The sequence below is a fragment of the Bacillus rossius genome (genome assembly GCF_032445375.1).
Source record: "Bacillus rossius redtenbacheri isolate Brsri chromosome 4 unlocalized genomic scaffold, Brsri_v3 Brsri_v3_scf4_2, whole genome shotgun sequence".
Classification (NCBI taxonomy): domain Eukaryota; kingdom Metazoa; phylum Arthropoda; class Insecta; order Phasmatodea; family Bacillidae; genus Bacillus; species Bacillus rossius.
This window is the reverse complement of record NW_026962011.1, coordinates 8,211,578-8,231,252: the sequence shown is the minus strand read 5'-3', so window position 1 is coordinate 8,231,252 and position 19,675 is coordinate 8,211,578. Positions and strand designations below refer to the sequence as shown.

General features: G+C 34.0%; 1 protein-coding gene across 1 annotated transcript in view; it reads left to right on the top strand.

Moving 5' to 3' along the window:
- The window catches only part of LOC134542293 (prostatic acid phosphatase-like), a 36,058-nt gene that overhangs the window by 7,406 nt on the left and 8,977 nt on the right, over positions 1–19,675 (top strand). The window contains exons 3-4 of the mRNA XM_063386442.1: positions 10,187–10,288; positions 13,437–13,676. Coding sequence (XP_063242512.1) covers positions 10,187–10,288; positions 13,437–13,676 — 342 coding nt within the window. The remainder of the gene's footprint in view (positions 1–10,186; positions 10,289–13,436; positions 13,677–19,675) is intronic.

Here is a 19,675-nt window from a genome sequence, read left to right as displayed (position 1 = left end):
TGAAGCAAACTGTTAAACACAGTGTCCAGAAACTCTATCAAGAAGAGGAGGACTATGTCAGTAAAGGTTCTGGCTGGTCTCTGTATAATATATACAGATTGAAGCTAAGAATTAGTCATTTCACGCCTATGTGTACCTAAATGCTTGTAAAATTTCTAACCTTCGCAGGTGATCCTGTAGTATAATAGAAATTAAGTAATAAAATTTATTTTGTAAACGAACTTGTAGTGTTTTATTTCTCGAACCTGTCACTATTATGTTAAGTTGATGTTATATTTATTTTTTTGGCATTATCCAGAATCGTACCAAGGACCAAAACCGATCTAATTATTCAGTATATTGATTGCAAATTTATTTAGTGAATATTTAAAAAAAAAATTCTGAATTTCTAGGTTAATTATTACGAATTTCCGAGATGGTTGTCTTGATGGCTTATATGATGATGGTAGTAGAGGATTTTAAGCCTCTTTAATTTTTTTTAACATGATTTATTGAAATTATATTTTTACATAAAATAAAAATATATTGCTTCGATCAAGTATCGAACCAAGGACAGGAAATGATTGGATCAATCATTATATTGATTGTTAATCGATTTAATGAGTTTTGGAATTTTTCCCGAATTTCTAGCTAAATAATTACGAATTACCAAGATAGCGCCTAAATGACAAAATGGTGGGTGTCACAGTAATAATTAATGATTACTGCACTCTAGCGGGTAAGAATTAAACTAACATGGCGTCAGCACACTCTAGCAGATGAAAACAAGATGTTGGCTTCCAGCAGACATAGACAAGATGGCGGATATGACATCATACCAGCTGACGATATATACATTGGTATTGGTGGTGGGAGATTAAGTCTGCCTACGTCTACCATGGAGGAAGTATCTGTCGACAATTTTCTTTTTATTTTTGGTCTTATCATGTCCGAACCAAAGGCTGCAAGGCATTAGTGCATTTTTAAAAATTATTATATTAAAATTTGATTAAAAGTATTGATTATAATTTTTGAAATTTTTACTAATTTCTAGCATAAAAATTTCAGTTTTTCAAGATGGTGGCCGTAACAAAAAGTGCAACATTTTAGAATCCAATATGTCGGATGTAACGTAAAGTATAGCGATGATGTTATAGTCATTCAAGATGGTGGGCATTACGAAAAATGCCAAATTTCTAGAAATCATAATGGTGGTCGTAACTTTATGTGCAACAGTGTTTTTTTAAAGTTTTTTTACTAAAAATAATTATTTTTTATAAAAACAAGTTTTTTCATTAAAATCGGATTATAAATAAACATTTCCAAGATGGCGGATTTAATGTCATACTCGCTGGTGATATGCATACCTTGACATAAGTGGTGGGAGGTCAGTCTGGCGATAGCTTCCGTGGAGGAAGAACCTGTCGCCATTTTTTTATTTTTGACCTCGCCAGGTTCTAACCGAGGACTCCGAGCTCCATGGCGTGAGTGTACATTTAATTTATTGTTTTTTATTAATCTTTTTATTCAATTCGTTTGATTAATTTTTTTTACGATTTTTGAAATTATTTTCATTAAAATCCGATAATAAATATAGATTTTCAAGATGGCGGTCGTAACGGAATTAGCAACGGCGACATCATAATCCATGATGACGTCAGAGGCTTATCGGAGGCTGTAGACAAGGATGCCTAAGCCTATATATGGACTTTGTGTTATTTCTAAGGCAAAATGACTTTAGAGGTTTTTTAAAAACCTAATTTTTTAATTGTAGAATTTTTTGAGAATTTTTGGCGGGATTTTTTTCCAAAAGAAATGGAAATTATGGCGAATTTTGAGGAATTTTGGGCATATTTTGATGGTCAAAGTCAAAGTTAAAGGTCAAGATCATCCAAGAAGGCCGCCGTGAAGTCAGAATCCAAGATGGTGGACTGTCTCCTCGCTCCTCGCGCCTGCGCCTGTGCCAGGAGGAACCAATATATACTACTTATGTAAGTGTGTGTCATTTCTCTATGTCCGCCACACGGTCATACACATAATATAGTCTAGCAACTTCCTATCCTTCTCCTCGGTGAGACCCGTCCGCTTAGAGCTCGCAGCAGCTAGCGAAATAATGACGCTATTAACAGTTCAGTTATGAACTTCCTAAATAGATGGAGTGGCCTTGAATTTTAAACGCGCTATCGTTTGGGGCGTCCGTCACGCCTTTAATTTTCGTTCGATTGTTCTGTATGCGTTCGTATATCATTCATCCGATTGCGATGACATTTTGGTGAGTTTTTGTACGCGTTCCCGCGAAAGTATCCGAGTTAGTACAACTATTTTACAATAGGTGGCACACAATCGTTTTAACAAATGTGTGTATATAATATAGTTTAGAGGCAGTTTCCGAGACTAGTTTCAAAAAATGTGCTTATTCCAAATTGCATAGCAGAAGTTCGTCTGTTTTCGTTGTAAGAGTTCGCACGCATGACACAATAAAATTGAATTAAATATTAGAGTCAGAGAGAGACAGAGTGATAGATAGGTATAGAGTGAGATAGAGCGAGGTAAAGATAATGAAATGGAGTTAGATAAAGATATATATAAATATATAGAGCTATATATGGGCATATATAGAGAGGTATAGAGATTAGTATATAGAAGAGAGAGATAGATATAGTTGGTGATATAGATGTGTATATACATAGAGTTATAGATAAATCTTTATATATATATATATTTCTTGTGTGCGTGTGTATGTCACTGAACTCCTCCTAGACGGCTGGACCTATTTTGATGAAATTTTTTGTGTGAGTTCACGGGGATTCGAGGATGGTTTAGATTCACAATTTGATATTTTATCTCGATTCTGAGTTAAGAAAAAACTAAAAAAACACACTTTAAAAGCAAAAAACTAAGCATTGTTGATAATTAGCCTCCATGGCAACGGGCTTTGCATTGTTGTTGCCTTCTGCGTAACCATGGGAAAGGTTTTTGGTAACGGCAGTGGCGTGCCCAAGAGGAGGGGTATGTATAATGAGAAGATACAAAATGTCCAGCGTAGAAATACTTACCGCCATATCCATATCTCACAAAAAGTACATTTGGGCAGGACAATGTCTGTCGGGTCCGCTAGAAAGATATATAGAGATACTAGCAAACCCGACAGACGTTGTCCTGTACACACGTTGTTAATTCGAAAATTTCAAACATTCTTCAATAAGCTGTAACAATCTGGACTGTTTTGATGAAAATTATTATTCAAGAGTTATTTTAATATCTAACTTCATTACATGTACACTTATTCAAATTCGACCGATCGGTAGCATGTGAGTATATACTGTGTGTGTAAGTATGCATATACAGTATGAGTGAAGTGAAATGTAGAAGCTGTGTTAACTAAAAAGATGCATCTATTACCACACTCAACGGATGAAATTTGTAGACTGGATAATAGCAGCCACTGTCTATGATTATTGACACGGATATTTCTAGGCGTCACCGAAAATTTTAAGTGAATGAAATGACTGATTACAGGTTGGGATATTATCCGTGGAGTGTGGCAATAACAGCATCGTAAATACAAACTTTAACTTGTTTTAAGTAAAGATAAACAATCTTATAATGAAACTTTTATAACATTTATTTATTAATTTACAAAAACTTAATTTATCTTAATGCTATTGGATGTACAATATTTTTAGTTAATCCTTGAGGTGTATAAACAAACAAATTCGATGGTTTTCCAACTCTGGAACACGCAACATATAATTGACCGTGAGAAAAACACGGTTTTTCTAAATCTAAGCCACAAATTGTCATGGTTTGGCCTTGTGACTTATTTATAGTCATATCATATGCCAAGCGGATTGGAAATTGTAAACGTTTGAATGGTATAAGCGAATCTGAAGGAATCATTGGGATCCGTGGTAGAAGTACAAACTCACCTTGAAATTTTCCACTCAAAATAGTAGCTTCAAGAATGTTGCCCATGATTTTTTTTATAACTAATCGCGTCCCATTAAATAATTTCGGAGCATTCAAATTTCGAAGCAAAATTATAGGTAAACCAACCTTCAGTCGCAAATTATGTGGTGGCATTCTAAGTAAATCTAATGAATTTAAAAATTCTACAGGATAGTTAACAACTTCATCAGGATCAACAACAGTGTCGATCGATTTAAATGTAGTTTCATTACCAGGCAGTAATTGCTGTATTTTGAAATTGATGGCATCAACATCTAAATTTTTCGCAGCTAAAATTGCTCGCTCTCGTAGCCATCCATGATTAGTACAATTATTTCTCAAATCTGGAAAGATACTGTTTATTAACTAATCTTTGGTAGCCACCATGTTGCAAAATTTCTCTGGAAGTCGAATATATTGTGTATCTTCATACAATTCCATTTTACCATTGCCAATATCCAACAATTGTTCAGAGAATCTTGACGCTAATGGATCATTTTGAAGTTGAACGCGCATATTAATAGTAAGGCATAATTTCCTGACACTTCGCCATAGATAAGATTCTTTTAAACATGCGTTTATTTCGTCTGCATATGTCGCGCGTGGAATGACTGGTAATGTTTGTCTGAAATCACCAGACAGCAACAATAGAGCACCACCGAAAAGCCTAGTATTATCCTTGATATCTTTCAGGGACCTGTCGAGAGCTTCATGCGAATGCTTGTGGGCCATGGTACATTTATCCCAGATAATAATTTTGCATTTTCTCAAAACTTGAGCCATGCCTGAATGCTTCTTTATGTTACACATTGCTTCGGGATTTGTGTGAACATTCAAAGGTAATTTAAGCGCTGAATGCGCCGTCCATCCACCATCAAGTAACGTTGCTGCGATTCCTGATGAAGCAATAGCTAATGCAATATTATTGTGTGATCGGATGCGTGCAAGTATCAATGAAATGAGGAATGTTTTACCAGTACCACCTGATGCATCCAAAAAAAAGAATCCACCTTGTTGCGCTGCAATTGATACATTAATTTGATCATATACATTTCGTTGCTCAGCAGTGAGCAATTGTTCATTATTGGCAACAAAAGTAGGCAAAGAAGTTCTTTCGAAGTGGTGTTCCCGTTGAACATCGCTGTTGATGGTATCTACTGCTGGGCGGTTCGGCGCTGGCATGCTGAAATGGATGAGCGGCATATTCGAAATAAGAATACAAATATGCTCAATAATTATTAATGACTCATTATATATTTCTGCGGAGAATTCGATATTTTGATTTTGATTAGTAATTCTAATCCGATGTAAAATATCCTCACTCATTGAGTCTTTATATTTGTCCCACAAAGCAGATGCTTCAGACGGAAAACACATTGTCAATCTTATTGAAAATAATTGACGAATTTGTTGTGGAGATGAGCTCAGTGCTGCATCTGCAAGTGTGAGATCCCAATGGTTATCATCCTCCAATAAATGTAACTCACGACACGCATCAAAGAAAGTGTCGTATAAAGTACCATTGACTTTTCGCAAATATCGGAAAGATGTTGGTCCAGGAACGTTAACCAATAACAAACGCAAAAAAAAAAAAAACATTCGCGTTGCTTAGGATGAACTGTATATATTCGACCTAAAGTATTTGTCATAAATATGTCGGTGAATCCTGGGACTGGAATGCCTCGTTTCCGTGGTTCCCAATTTTTTGATTGTTTATTCCACGCAAAAAATTTAGGAACATCAGTATACATTAATGTCCTTGCGAATTGACCAACAACATCTTGTCGGCAACAAAGGTTGAAAAATTCAGTAAGAGTTGTTTTTGGAGCCGTTAAAGCTTGTTGTAGTGCAGTCTGTTCTGTAAAGTAAACACGCTGTCCGTTTTCAAGATGCACAGCCAAATGTATAACAGCAGGATCCCTTTCATGTATAGGAAACGTAAAAATGCGCCAAATAGCTTCGTTACTGCTTATGTATCGACCCATTTGATAACGTGTAATTTCGTCATTGTCATTTACATTTTGAACAGCGAATACAGCTTTATCACTGCCCTTGTGAACATACTTACAAATGTATTTTATAGATTTCACTTAACTGCATAGTTCAACGTTTATGTGCGCTTTATAGGTTTTGCACAGCAATGGTGAATATGGAACTACCCAGCGATTATCAATATCTACTATCACACCGTTTGATAGACGCAATTCATATGATTGACCGCCATTGTCTACGTCTCTACGCCGGTAAGATGGATAACCGTCAATATTGGTGATAGTATCAGACTGGCATGGTTTTGGAAAACGTTTCGTACATTTTCCATTGTCCATACATGGTGACATCATGTTTAGAGTACCACATGGACCATGGATCATATTAGTAGTTACAATGTCAAACAATTCTTGATCAACATTCGGATCTGGAATTTCGGCTGAAATAATTTTGTCGATTTCTTCTCGGCGTACTTTATCCACCAACCAAATCAAAATATGCGCATGAAGTAAACCTCGTTTTTGCCATTCAACAGAGTAAAGCCAACAATGTGTTTCACCAAATACCGAGTGATGTGTAATCAAATTCATCAAAGATTTTAATTTTTGTTTAAAAACACGTGCAGTGATATATGTAGAAATATATATGGAGAGATATAGATATAAATAGAAAGATAGAGAGAGTTATAGAGATATACATAGAGAGATAGAGAATTAGAGAGATAAAGAGAGATGCTTAGTATACGTTTAAAAAATTACAAAAAAAAAATTGATTGAGGCATTGCAACGCATGCCGGGCATTATCTAGTAGAATTATTTATATGTAGATAGAGATAAATAAATTTAGATATATATATGTGTAAATAGAGATAAAGAGATTCATAGATTTATATGATAGACAGAAAGAGATATATAGATTTAGATATATGTATATATATATACATATATATATATATAGAGAGAGATAGAGAAATAGAGAGATGCTTTGTATGTTTGTACCTACTTTTAATAAATTACAAATCCAAAATTGATTGAGTCATTGCAACGCATGCCGAGCATTAGCTATATAATAGAATCTTTTAAATGTCAGTAACGTTTTATTTTTCCACTTATTTCTATAGTGCTTTATAGAGTTTATATTACATACAGACCGTCCTTTTCTGGATATATGAAGGTGAATAAATGTACACTATTAAAACAACTTCTGCCAGGTTCTGCCAGTGATAGAAATTATTTTGCACACTTCACATTCAAATTAAGACGACAATTACTGTCTACATCAACTTCGAAAATAGTTCCCTTCACTCTGTGTTAAGCTAGGTAAACGCCGGGTATTGCATATAGTAAATCCTGTACAAAATTTTGAATTGACGATTGTTTTGGAGTCTAGGGACCATGAAACAAAAAGACTATGTTAAATTTTTTTGGAAGTCGCACCACGGTAATGGCTACAAGATCATATATCTTGACTTGTAATGCTACTGCACTGGCATATCAGTCAAGTTTCTGCTTGACGATATATTCATCGCAGTAAAACAGCAAACACCCAAAATAATATAAACTTTGAAACTTTGATTCCGCTTTTATCATTAAAACGAAAATAATTATCTAGATATCAAATGTGATTTTTGAAGCAGTCTAATCGGATATCTTCCACGTCAACGTGTGTCGGCTTGATATTGTTCGCAATCTTGAAGATTTGCATTATTGTTGTCACGCAGATTGTTCATGCTATCGAGGTACGTTCAAACTAACTTTATGATAATCCTATCGTACCGGTATATAAATGACTTTCGCGCCCACTGTAGCGTCCTTGGAGAACCACACGGGTCAATTTCTCAAGACGACGGTTGTATGAAAATGACATACTTGACGAGTTTATTAATCGTTTTGATTCTGAACCAAGTCCTGGCTTCAGAAGAAAACTTAGGAACCATCATATTCTCCAGTGTGGTAAGCAGAATTGTTTTGTCTCCTGCGGAATTACATGGGAAGCTTCGAGTCAGAATTATAACACAACACTAGAAACCAATGCTGGACAGTTATAAATTATCAACACAGGAAATCATGGGATAACCTAGTGAGATAGAGTAACTAATTACACTAGGGACTTAAACCTCCGAGAGCTTGAAAAATAATCTAATGTCAAGAGGTGTGACTACCAAAATAATTTATAGATAAATTATTATATTGCATATTATATAATCTCGTATCGAACATGATTAATGTCTTTTTAAGAAAATTGAAGCATTGGCGGCTTATTAACTCCATAAATATGTAAAACGATAAAAAAAATTCTAAGAAAACATAGATTAATTTTCCTCGTAATATTAGTACCATATGTATTCAACAGATACATAGTTCGTACTGAGCATACCGTCTGTTTTCTATCGGACAAACGTGATTACAACGCCAGGTTTTCACACAGAAATCATGCAGCTATCCGATATGTGTCCCTAGTGTATTTGGAGTAACACTCCAATAATGTTTGGATCAGTTAAAATTTAAATAATAGATTTTGTGTTCTGACGATTAATATTTATTACTTATATTAAGAAATTTGAAGCATTGAATGTTTATTATTACAATTTATATTGTTTATTGTATGAAGATAAAAAATTCTTGCTAAGAAAAATAAGCTCTTTATACTTAAATAATTTATATCATAGATGTTAAATAGAGACAATGTTAATACTACACTTATATGCATGTTGTCTTTAATGGACTGGTGTGACAACGTCAAATACGTATCTTGAACCTGTTTTCTGTATTGATCCTAGTGTCTTTGATTATAATCAACCGAGAATAAAACACTCTTCCCCTAGAGATTATCTGTTGTAAATCTCACGCGTAAGAAACAAAACCCCGATAAAGCCCACAAAATCATGGCAACTCCTCATGTTCCCCATTCATTAAAAATACGGGTTCAGCCCTACAAATAATTAAACCACTCATTACCGTATTTGATATTCAATGAAATTTTTTACGAGTAAGAAATTTAATTTGTCAAAATACCAAATTTTAATTCGTATCGGTAAAGTCGATTTTTTTTTTTTTTTTTTTGTAAATCCAAATATGAAACATGGTTTAATCTTCAATAACACAGAAACATTATTTTGCTGTACGATTGATTGACTTATAAGTGAATAAGTGTTACCAGTACGGACTTTTCCATACAGGGCGAAAGTAATATTCAATGGTTAAATACCTTATAATACCTTATAATTTACTTTACTACACAGGGCTGTTATGAAATATTACTTCAAAACATGGTTAATAGTCTAATACTTGATCAAAGTTTTGCATTATTCTTGTCGGTAAGAATATAGAAACATTTTGTATAAATTTGTGTGTGTGTTTTTTTTTTTTTTTACAGTTTTGTATAGTTATTGGATGTTACGTATTTTATGGTCCAAAAGGAATGCTAGAGATGGTTAACTTTGTGACAAAATGGCTTTTACTGACTTTATCAAATATAACATAGTTACGATATATATTTTGTCAAAACCGATAATATGTTTTAAATCTCATATACATTTTACTAAGTTATAAGTAATAATTTTTCAAAGACCAAAATATTTTGAGTTGTTGCATATGATTTAGTTTTATATCATAAATAATGTGTTTGTGTGTTTTTAACCAATATTCGCGAAATTTTGGTGACTATTTTAACAGTCGCATTATTAATATTTTATTTTAAAGTATTTATTGAAGTCAATCAAAAAGGTGTTTGCTTGGAAAGATTTAAAATAGTTTAATTCTCTCACGACCATTTAGATTCAATCTTATAAGGCATAGCAAGTATAAACATTTTTCGTCGAATCAAATTGTTTGGTTTTGATAACAAACCAACTTAAGTATTGATTGTAATTGTGTCTGAATAAAAGTGTTAGGATTTTAAAGTTTAAGATCATTAAATGACAGACTTTATTTCATTAGGAGCTTTTAAATATATTTAATTAAAATAAGTTACATGTTTAAAAATATTGATATATTTTTGAAAAGTAGGTAATCTAACAGCATCGAAAAATAATATTTATGTTTATGATTTGAAGTACAAGTTATATATATATATAAATACATAATTTGTAGCTACAATTATTAGGAGATCTCTTTTATAGGCAAAGTAAAAGACTGTGTAATAAACTCACAGCTAAATACTGGTAACACCGTGAACTGACAATGAACATAAAAAAATAGGCACAACTGTAATGTATGTAACGGAATGTCGTGACGGGCTATGAAGCAGTGTGTCATATCTCTTGTTCCAGCTGTACCGCCACGGCGACCGTGCTCCATTAAGCTCCTACCCCAACGACCCGTACAACGATGTGGCGCGCTACTGGCCCAGAGGATACGGTCAGCTGTCAGAGGTGAGGCGAAGTTCGTGCAATGATTTCGAACGGATTTGATACTGTGCTCACTAAGGGAGTTGCGTTTTTTTTTAGTTCTTGCAGTAATCAATAAAACCTTTGGAACATTATATTTTGCCACTACTATTAGGATGTATAACATTTTCAAACGGATGTTTTTTTATATTATGGGAGATATAAAGATTTCTTTAGTTTAAAAAAAAATCATCATTTCTACACATTTTATCCAATTTTGGCCAAATCCACTGGGACCTTTCCATCTTTGTATTTCAAGAATCAGTCGGGAAGAACTTAATAGGACAGTTATCGTGTGCTTACCCATGTATAGTGCAGTAAATGCTTTCCAGCCTTCGACTCATGTCCTTTGAGAAACCTTCCCACAGTGTGTGCAGAATGCACAACCAAGAAAAGCGCATTCCTGAGATGGGGGAAGTTGGGAAGGGAGCAGCTTCCCCCCTTTCCATAATCAAAAAATATATATAGGCCTACATACATCTTCCATATCTTTTTTTATGTATATAAATTATATTTATAGTCTCCGTTAGTTTTTTTTTCTTATACAAATCTACGTTTTTACTCCGATCTCGGTGAAATTTTACACACTTGACCTTCGAAACACGAGAAAGGTCAACGACTACATGTGATTTCGATAAAAACCACGTGTTGAAGTAGAATTTCGATACTTCTTGATGAAATTTCGTTATTCCATTTCTTATGCTTTTTTTCGTATACATGACAACGCTTGTTGCATTGTTTTATACCCCTCCCCCCCCCCCCCCCGAACGAACAATTCGAGTTGTGGCAGGGTGGACCCGAGAGAAGTTCTGTCTGTAAACTGCCATACCGCAAATCGTACTAATATTATAAACGCGAAAGTTTGTAAGTATATATGTTTGTTACTCTTTCACATAAAAACTACTGAATGTATTTTAATGAAACTTTACAATAATATAGCTTATACATCAGAATAACATATAGGCTACATATTAATATGAAATTCCATCCTTGAGGGAGTGAAAAAGTGAAAATTTCATTTTATAACACAAAAAATCATAGGTCATAGACATACAAATAATAAGTGAGTGTCATTTCTCTATGTCTGCCACACGATCATACACACAGTAAGGTCTTGCAAATTCATATTTTTCTCCTTGGTGAGACCAGCCCGCTTAGTGGAGCTAGCAGCGGCTAGCAAAATAAAAGTGCTAATAACAGTTTGGTTCTTAACTTCGTCAATAGATAGAGTTGCCTTGAATTTTAAACGCACCTTCGTTCGATGCGTTTGTTATGTCTTAAATTTTTTTTTTTTTTGTGCAGTATGCGTTCCTATACCATCTATCCGATTGCGATTAAATTTTGGTGAGTTGTTATGCGGATGCCCGTGAAGGTTTCTGAAACGGTATAACTATTTTGCAATAGTTGGAGCACGAATCGTTTTAAAAAAAAAAAATGTGTTTATTTCATATAATATATCGGCACTTCGTCTGTTTTTGTTGTTTAAGTGCGCAAGCATGAGACAATTTATTTAAATATAAAAGAGAGACTGAGATAGTGTGATATATATACAGAGTGAGATTGAGAGAGAGAGAGAGAGAGAGAGAGAGAGATAAGCTGAGATAGAGCGAGGTATAGAGAATGAAATGGGTTAGATTAAGTGATATATAGATGTATAGCGCTATATAGAAATTTATATATAGAAGAGATAGAGATAGTGGGAGGTTTATATGTATACATGTAGATATAAAGAGATTAATAGAGATAGAGAGATACACATATATATAGATGTAAATAGAGATAAATATATATTTTGAGATATGGATGGATGATTTGTATATGTGTAACTACTTTAAACATATTACAAAACAAAACTGAATGAGGCATTGCAATGCATGCTGAGCATTAGCTAGATAATGGAATCATTTCAATATTAGTAATCTCTTATTTTTTAGCTTTTTTCTATAGTGCTTTATAAAGTCTAGATTACATAGGCCGACGACCACCAATTTTTCCTTATATATAGGTAAATAACTATACACTGGCAGAACAAAGTCTGTCGGGATCTGAAAGTGATATAAATTATTTTCCACACTTGACATTCCAATTAATAATACAATTGCTAACTAGATCTGATTTCGAAAAAGGTCTCCTTCACCCTGTTTTCAGCACGGGAAACGCCGGGTACTGCAGCTAGTATGTAATAAATGCACAAAATCATCACAACATCGAACACACAGTGTCACGAACCTTTCTGGTTGCGCGTTCAGACCACTTCAATGTGAGCGCCACGAGTCGCTCTGAGGTTCTGGAGCCGATTGTCCGCTCCCCACAGGGTTGCTTTCAGCAGCGCGTGGGGTTACCGTCGCAAGAGCACCTGGTCCTTCCACGAAGCCGAAACACAATTTTCCACACGACGGGAAGAGGGAAGAAATATAGGGGAGGCCAGGGAACAGTGCCGCCTATTCAATCCATCTTTCTGGGAGTTCTACATTCAATCAGTTTTGGGACTTCCAAACTCAAGTGTGGAAGATGTTTCGTCCTGCTGGAAGTGCAGGCGAAAGTGTCGACGTTGAATTTTCTTCCGATGTTCGTGATCAGCCACCAAAGTGCCTCTTGGAAACTGATCTCGCCCGTCTGTAAAAAAAAAACCACAGCTTTCCCTGCCTTAATAGTCCTCGCAAAACCTGATACAACGTGTCTGATACACCGTACGAAAACGTATTTGAACAGCTATTATTAAGTCACAATTCTGCGTACCACACTGTTCGCACTTTCACAACATGATTAGAAGTTTCAATATCTGCCACAAAAAAAAAATACTCACACCTTCCTATTCACGCGTTATTTCAAATTCCCACAGCTAAGTTAACATCAACAACTTACCACGCGAAAAGTTTAAAATTACAGAGGGTCTATGCGGACATTCTGTATAATCAAAAAAAAAAAATATTTAAAAAAAAACGGTTGGTTGTTGATATTTCAACTTTCTGAAAGAAAGTTACTACCAGAGGAACTGGAGCCGTAGTTAGAATATTTCTACCTAAATCTCACAAATTGTTGTTAATTTTTTTAATTTGTGATGTTCTTTTGTTACTGTCTATTGTTGTAAGGCACTAGTATTGTAGAGGTTGAACTCCGAATGACTGTACAGATCGGTGAGGAGCAGCACTACAGGCTGGGCTCGTACCTCAGACAGAGATACTTTGACCTGCTGCCTCTGATGTACAACTACAACGACACCCACATCAGGAGCACGGACGTGGACCGCACGCTGGCGAGCGCCCTCTGCAACCTGGCGGGGCTGTACCCGGCGTCCAACACGTCGCGCGTCTGGCCCCACGTCGCCTTCCAGGCCATCCCGGTGCACACCGAGACCCAGGACCACGACCACGTGAGTCTCCCGCATTGGCGGGGACAGGGAGAACCCGGGTTTGGCAGTAGAATAGCAGGGTACAGCCAGGTGAAATGGCTTCCTTCACATTAATTGCCACCACGATGTTTCAATTATCTCGTGCAGGGTTATGTTTACTGTACAAAATGTTTTGAGATCAGGTTTAAAGGTTTTGTCACACATTTTAATGTCAATGTTTAACAGCCACCTGCACCATAAAAATACATTTTTTTTCCTTAGGATAACTGCTTGTAAGTAAAATCTGTTACGAATTTTTGCTGTTAGGTACATGTGGAGTACAGCTTTTTATAGTTAGAATTTGACTTCATCTTTTTTTTATTTATGCTAATATTATAAAGAAGAGTGTGAGTTCGTTTCATTAGAAGAAAACTCGAAAACAACCTCACCGATTTCATAACGTTTTCACTGTTGTGAAGCTAAAGTATTTCAGATGGACATGCGCTAAGTTTTATCCTACGTATGGTTGCGCTCATCACTTACTCACTGACTCTGTAACGCCAAAGAGATATGTATACCTTGGAGACAAGCGTATCAAAATGCAAAAATATTAGCCTACTCCATAGAGATGTGTTTAAAAGTATAATATTAAAGTAACATTTGAAATACAGCTACATGAGTGAAACCCGCCTTAGATTATAATTAAAGTGTTAGTTATATCCATCATTTTTAAATGGGTGCCTTAGGCACCTTATGTATAACTATGCTTATAATCTCAAAAAAGTCATATCTCAGAAAGTTTAACTCTAAACATAAAACTGCGAACATGTTTCCCTTTTGTAAATCTAAGTTTGCGTCATTGGAAATCCTTTGATGATATTATGAATTTATTTATTTACGCCCTTTCAAAAATCTGGGTTTTTATTTTTTAAATATGCTTATATTTTTAAATTTATAATTTATTTAAAAACTTTGGTAGTTTTTTTAATATAAGTATTATATATATATATATATATATATATATTAGATGTCCCCCGCCTGCTTCGCGAGGCATATAATACAATCTGAGGGGGAGGCAAATTTATTACACCATCGGTCTCCGATTCAAGATTGTTATCAAGATTGTTTGATTTTTTAGTAATATCACTATTTATGGGTTTTATTAATGGAACTAAAGCATAATAATGACCATTGTTGTAGTTTCCAGTAAACATGAATCTTTTAATTCCATCTAATGCTTCGCCAAACGTAGCCCTGAGACAGCCATCTTGATATAGGTACAAAAACGTATATGAAAAAAAATTTGAGCTTGAGTAAGTATTGTAATAAAATTTAATTGAAAAAAAAATTGTTTCAAAATTAAATTATCATTATAACCATAATATATTTCATTAAATGTATTGATTATCAATAACTTAACAAATCAAAATTTAAAATAATATGTTTAATAAACTTTAGAAAATAATGAACGGATGTTTTTAAATTCATCTAAGAATCTAGTAATTACTATTAAATGGAGATGTAATTAATATTTCAATTATTACTTCATAAGTTGAATTATTTAAAACTATGGTGATAAATTACATGGAGATAATAGTGGAGTATATTAGAATTATAAACGTTTAAACGGAAAAACCAATTAAATAAAAACTCACTAAAACTTCAAGAATATAAAGAAAAACTTCTTATTGATTGAGTTCACTAAGTTTGATTTCACTCACTTTAAATATCAATAAAATCACTTCTTAATTGAGTAACAATTAACTAAATTATCATCATCAACTACACATTAACTAACATTCTACTCAAATAAAAAAATCACAAAAAACGAAGAAAATAATAAGAACAATAATTATAGATTAATAATTAATCTCACTTAATTAAGCTCACTTAAATTCGGTCTACTTGATTTAATTAAATCAATGTGATCAGTTTTTTGAAAATTTTATCTTGACAGCTGTCTGGTTATATTTTTATTTTGACACAACAAAAAAGTATCAAAATAAGTGTCATTTGTTTTTAAGATAACTTCAATTCTATAAACATAATCCAGTTATACAATAACTACTCTTATATTTACAGTTTACAATAAAATCTTATTTAAATTATTTACAAATAAATAACCTATTTCATATTAATAACTAAAATAAAAATTAATATAATTACAAATTACAAAATTAACTAATTTAAATAAAAATAAAATTTGAAGTTAAATTAAATAACCAATTATAAACTAAGTAATTAAAAAAATGGCCAATATTTTATAAAAAAAATTGATTTAAATAATTTGAATTTAGAACAATTAGTAATAAATGAAGACAATACATTATGACTGTCATAAATTAAATGAAATAAAATTTATTAAATTAATTCCTTTGAATTGGGAAAATGTATTCTTCTTCTTCTTTTGATTGTAATCTTTCAAACTGGCGATTTGCAAACTCAGAGGTTAAATAATAGTCATAGAACGTAATAAATCGAAAATCGATGATTTAAAAAGAGAGAAAATAAATAGCATCGTCATCTATGTCCGAAAACTGAACTCCAAGTTCAATTATTGTATTCTGAGCAATGAAAACCTATAAATAAGGAAAACAATATTAGATAAGATATAACTTTTCATTTATAATGTAGTGAAATTTAAAAAAATTAATACTTGTTAGCTAAAATCACCTTAATTTTTTTCAAATACTTAAGACACTGATTGAAATCAAATGCTGATGAGTTTATTGACAAACAAATAATTATGGTTATGTTTTTTACAAGAACTATTCAATTTCTATAACAAAATAATATTTCTGTCAACATAAGCAATCTTAATTTTGAACCCGTATAGAATCCTACATATTAATTTTATTATTCATTATCGCCCCAACTGTAATTAATATGTTTTTTTTTTACTTTTATTATAACGCTCCAGCAATCCCCTTCGTGGGTAGAATTTCGTAAAATTCGTTCTCCGTTTAACTGAATATGACAAAAATAATAATTCGCCAAATTTAAAATCTGTAGGAGCTAAGGATTAAAAGTTATTTTTTTGAACGCCCCCGCACTACCCTTTGTGAGTGGAATTTCACAAAATTCGTTCTTGGTAAATTTTAACATGCCAAAAAGAAAAATCTGGCCAAGTTTTATACCTATAAGAGCTATAGTTTAAAATTTGATTTTTTTTAATTAACGCCCCCACAACCCCCCATGCGGGTGGAATTTCGTAAAATCCGTTCTTAGCTGACTACTCGGCGAAAGGAATAGGGTAATTCCAGGAGAGATGCCGCACATTTTGAAAAAATATATAGAAAAAAATATATTGAATAAAATGTTACATACACAATGTTACATAGACTACATTTTGTGCTTTATCAGAAGAAAAAAAACATATAGTTATAGTAATTACAACATGTCTTGAAATAAGTGAATGTTTTCTGGGGCTTGTTTTTTCTCAGCATAACATTTCCTACAGGAGAGATGCTGCACCGATGAGGATAGATGCCGCACTGTATATTTTTTTGTTTTAAGTTAGCTTTCTCTTTTCTTCTCTTCCGCATTCATTACATAATGTGTTGTACAAAGTACACGTCTCATGAAGCCACTTTGCACACATGCTGCACTGAATCCAGTCCACCTTGGAAGTTGTTTTGTAATAGTTCTCCCAACATTCACAACAAATATTATCAATGACATTACCAGTTTGAGTAACAGAAACACTTTCATTTTTCTTGTTAAATTCTTTACGAGATGTTTTCTTTCTCTTCACTCCTTTAGCTGAAGTCACAGTTTGGGTTATCTCGAGTGATGCTGGCATGGGTTTGTTTTTCTTTTTCTCTTTCAATCTTTCTAAATTTTCTCTTGTGGTAAGAATTTGTGCACATTGTTTGAATCTTCTTTTCTGAAGAGGAGGTAGTTGTGGGAGTGGACTTATATCATGGAGATGCTTTGTTGGATTTTCTTTAGATGTGGATGGTGTAGGATCTGTTTTACTTTGATTTGTACTCTGGAATGAGATTTCAATCGGAACTGTAGATGACTCCTGTGACTGAATACCCTTATTTTGGTACATATGAGCATTAGTAGGCCTATCTCCCACAAGTACTCGAAATTCTCAGGAGAAGCATGACTATATCCCGTTTTCACATAAGCCGAAGATGCATCAGAAATTGAGAAGAAATGTTCAGGAATCGCATCAGGATTAAAAGGAAAGATCCCAGTCGCCTCAAATCCTGAAAGAGCATTACCAACACTGGCCGCTTTTCTCCATGCATTACCAACGAGCTTCCCAGCTTGGTATCTGGTTATATTCCGTCTTGGGTGCTCTCGCATCCACATGCTAGCCTCTTTGCTGTACATTCCTTTCAAAGGCCCAAAAAACGAGCTATCTAGTGGTTGGAGTGCTTGAGTTGTATGGCTGGGCAAACAAATGATAACAACGTCTTCCTTTTCAGCGATTTTCAAAAGATCTAGGGCACGTACGTGGGAAGCATGTTCATCGAGAATAAGCACTGTTTTTCCTGTTGGTTTTCTTGGTACAAAATGTTCTACAAACCACCGAAGAAATAATTCATCACTTATGTAGGAGGATTTTGGATTCATGTACACATCTGAACCAGCAGGTAGCCCATCACAGAACTCCTGTTTTTTGTTTATACCTTTCATTATAAGGACAGGTGGTAAGTACCTTCCTTCTACATTAAAACATCCTATCAAAGTGATGTTTTCTCCCCTTTCTTTATGTGTCAATGTGTGGACATTTCTGGAACCTTTACTTGCTAACACTTTCCCTGGTTTGTTAATGAGAGGGAATCCCAATTCGTCAACGTTAAAAATGTGCCCTGGTTTGTCCATCAGATTATACTCCTCTAACACTGACTGTAGCATTCTGAAAAAATGGCATGTCTCGTCACGATTCATCCCTACACCTCTTGCAATAGAAAGACCTTCGGCTTGTCTTATTGTTGGTTTCGGATTTCTCTTGAGAAAGGAGTTCAACCAAGCATACCCTGCCATTTGAGATTCCCTAGAAAATTTATGTTTAATGTTCAATTTTTCGGCGAACATGTAGGCTAAAACACGGACGGTTTGTCTGTCAGGAGCAAATCCAACTTTGCAAAGATTTAGGATGTGACTAACAAGTCTTTTCTCATTTTCTGTACCCAATGTACCTTCTGGTCCAAGACCTTTCTTTGTGCAGTCGTTCCTCTCAATCCTCCGAGATATGGTCCGGGCTGGAATGCCATAATAACGCTCTGCCTCTCTCTTGCCTATGTCTCCTGCCTTAACTCTGGAAACGGCTTCTTTCAAAGTTTCTTCTAACCAACTTGTTCGTTCTGACTTCCTTCGGTAGCAATTAGGCATTTTCCTGAAACAAATACAAAATATTTATTAGGATAGTATAAGTTATATCCTTATCTGAAATAAAATTAAATACATAAGTGATAATGTAATTTGGTCTATTTAATTTTATAGCATATAAAATTCGTTTATTTTGATCTACTTATTATGAAATAAAATTAGTATCTTGTGTGAAGTTTTTGTAATTATAAATCCAAAAAATTATACAGTTTTCAAATTTATTAAACCACGGCAAATATATATAAAAACACATTAAATAAATCATTCTGTAGCTATTGGTGAGTAAATAGACTTAAGAAATATACTTTTTACACTGCGGCATCTCTCCTTTATTTATGCGTGGCATCTTTTCAAATGTTCAAGGAAAGATGTCACACTCACGAACTGCATTAAGGAAACGGGTTTTTTACCATGCTTGTACATCACAAAATTCAAAACACAATAGAGAAGTTAATAAAACTATATTAAGAAATAAACTTATAAACACAAGTAGTAACATAGCTTTTCACATACCTTCATTAAAGTTTTTCGAGTCAAAACCCCTTGCTTTACATAAAAAAAATCGACTGTTACATGCGTAATGTAGCAGCTATCCCGGAGTACTAACATGGCTTCGCTTCGTGGATACAAAACTCACGTTCTGCTCGACCCATGCTGCGATCTGTGTGGAAGTGTAGTAACTACGACGGGTGTGG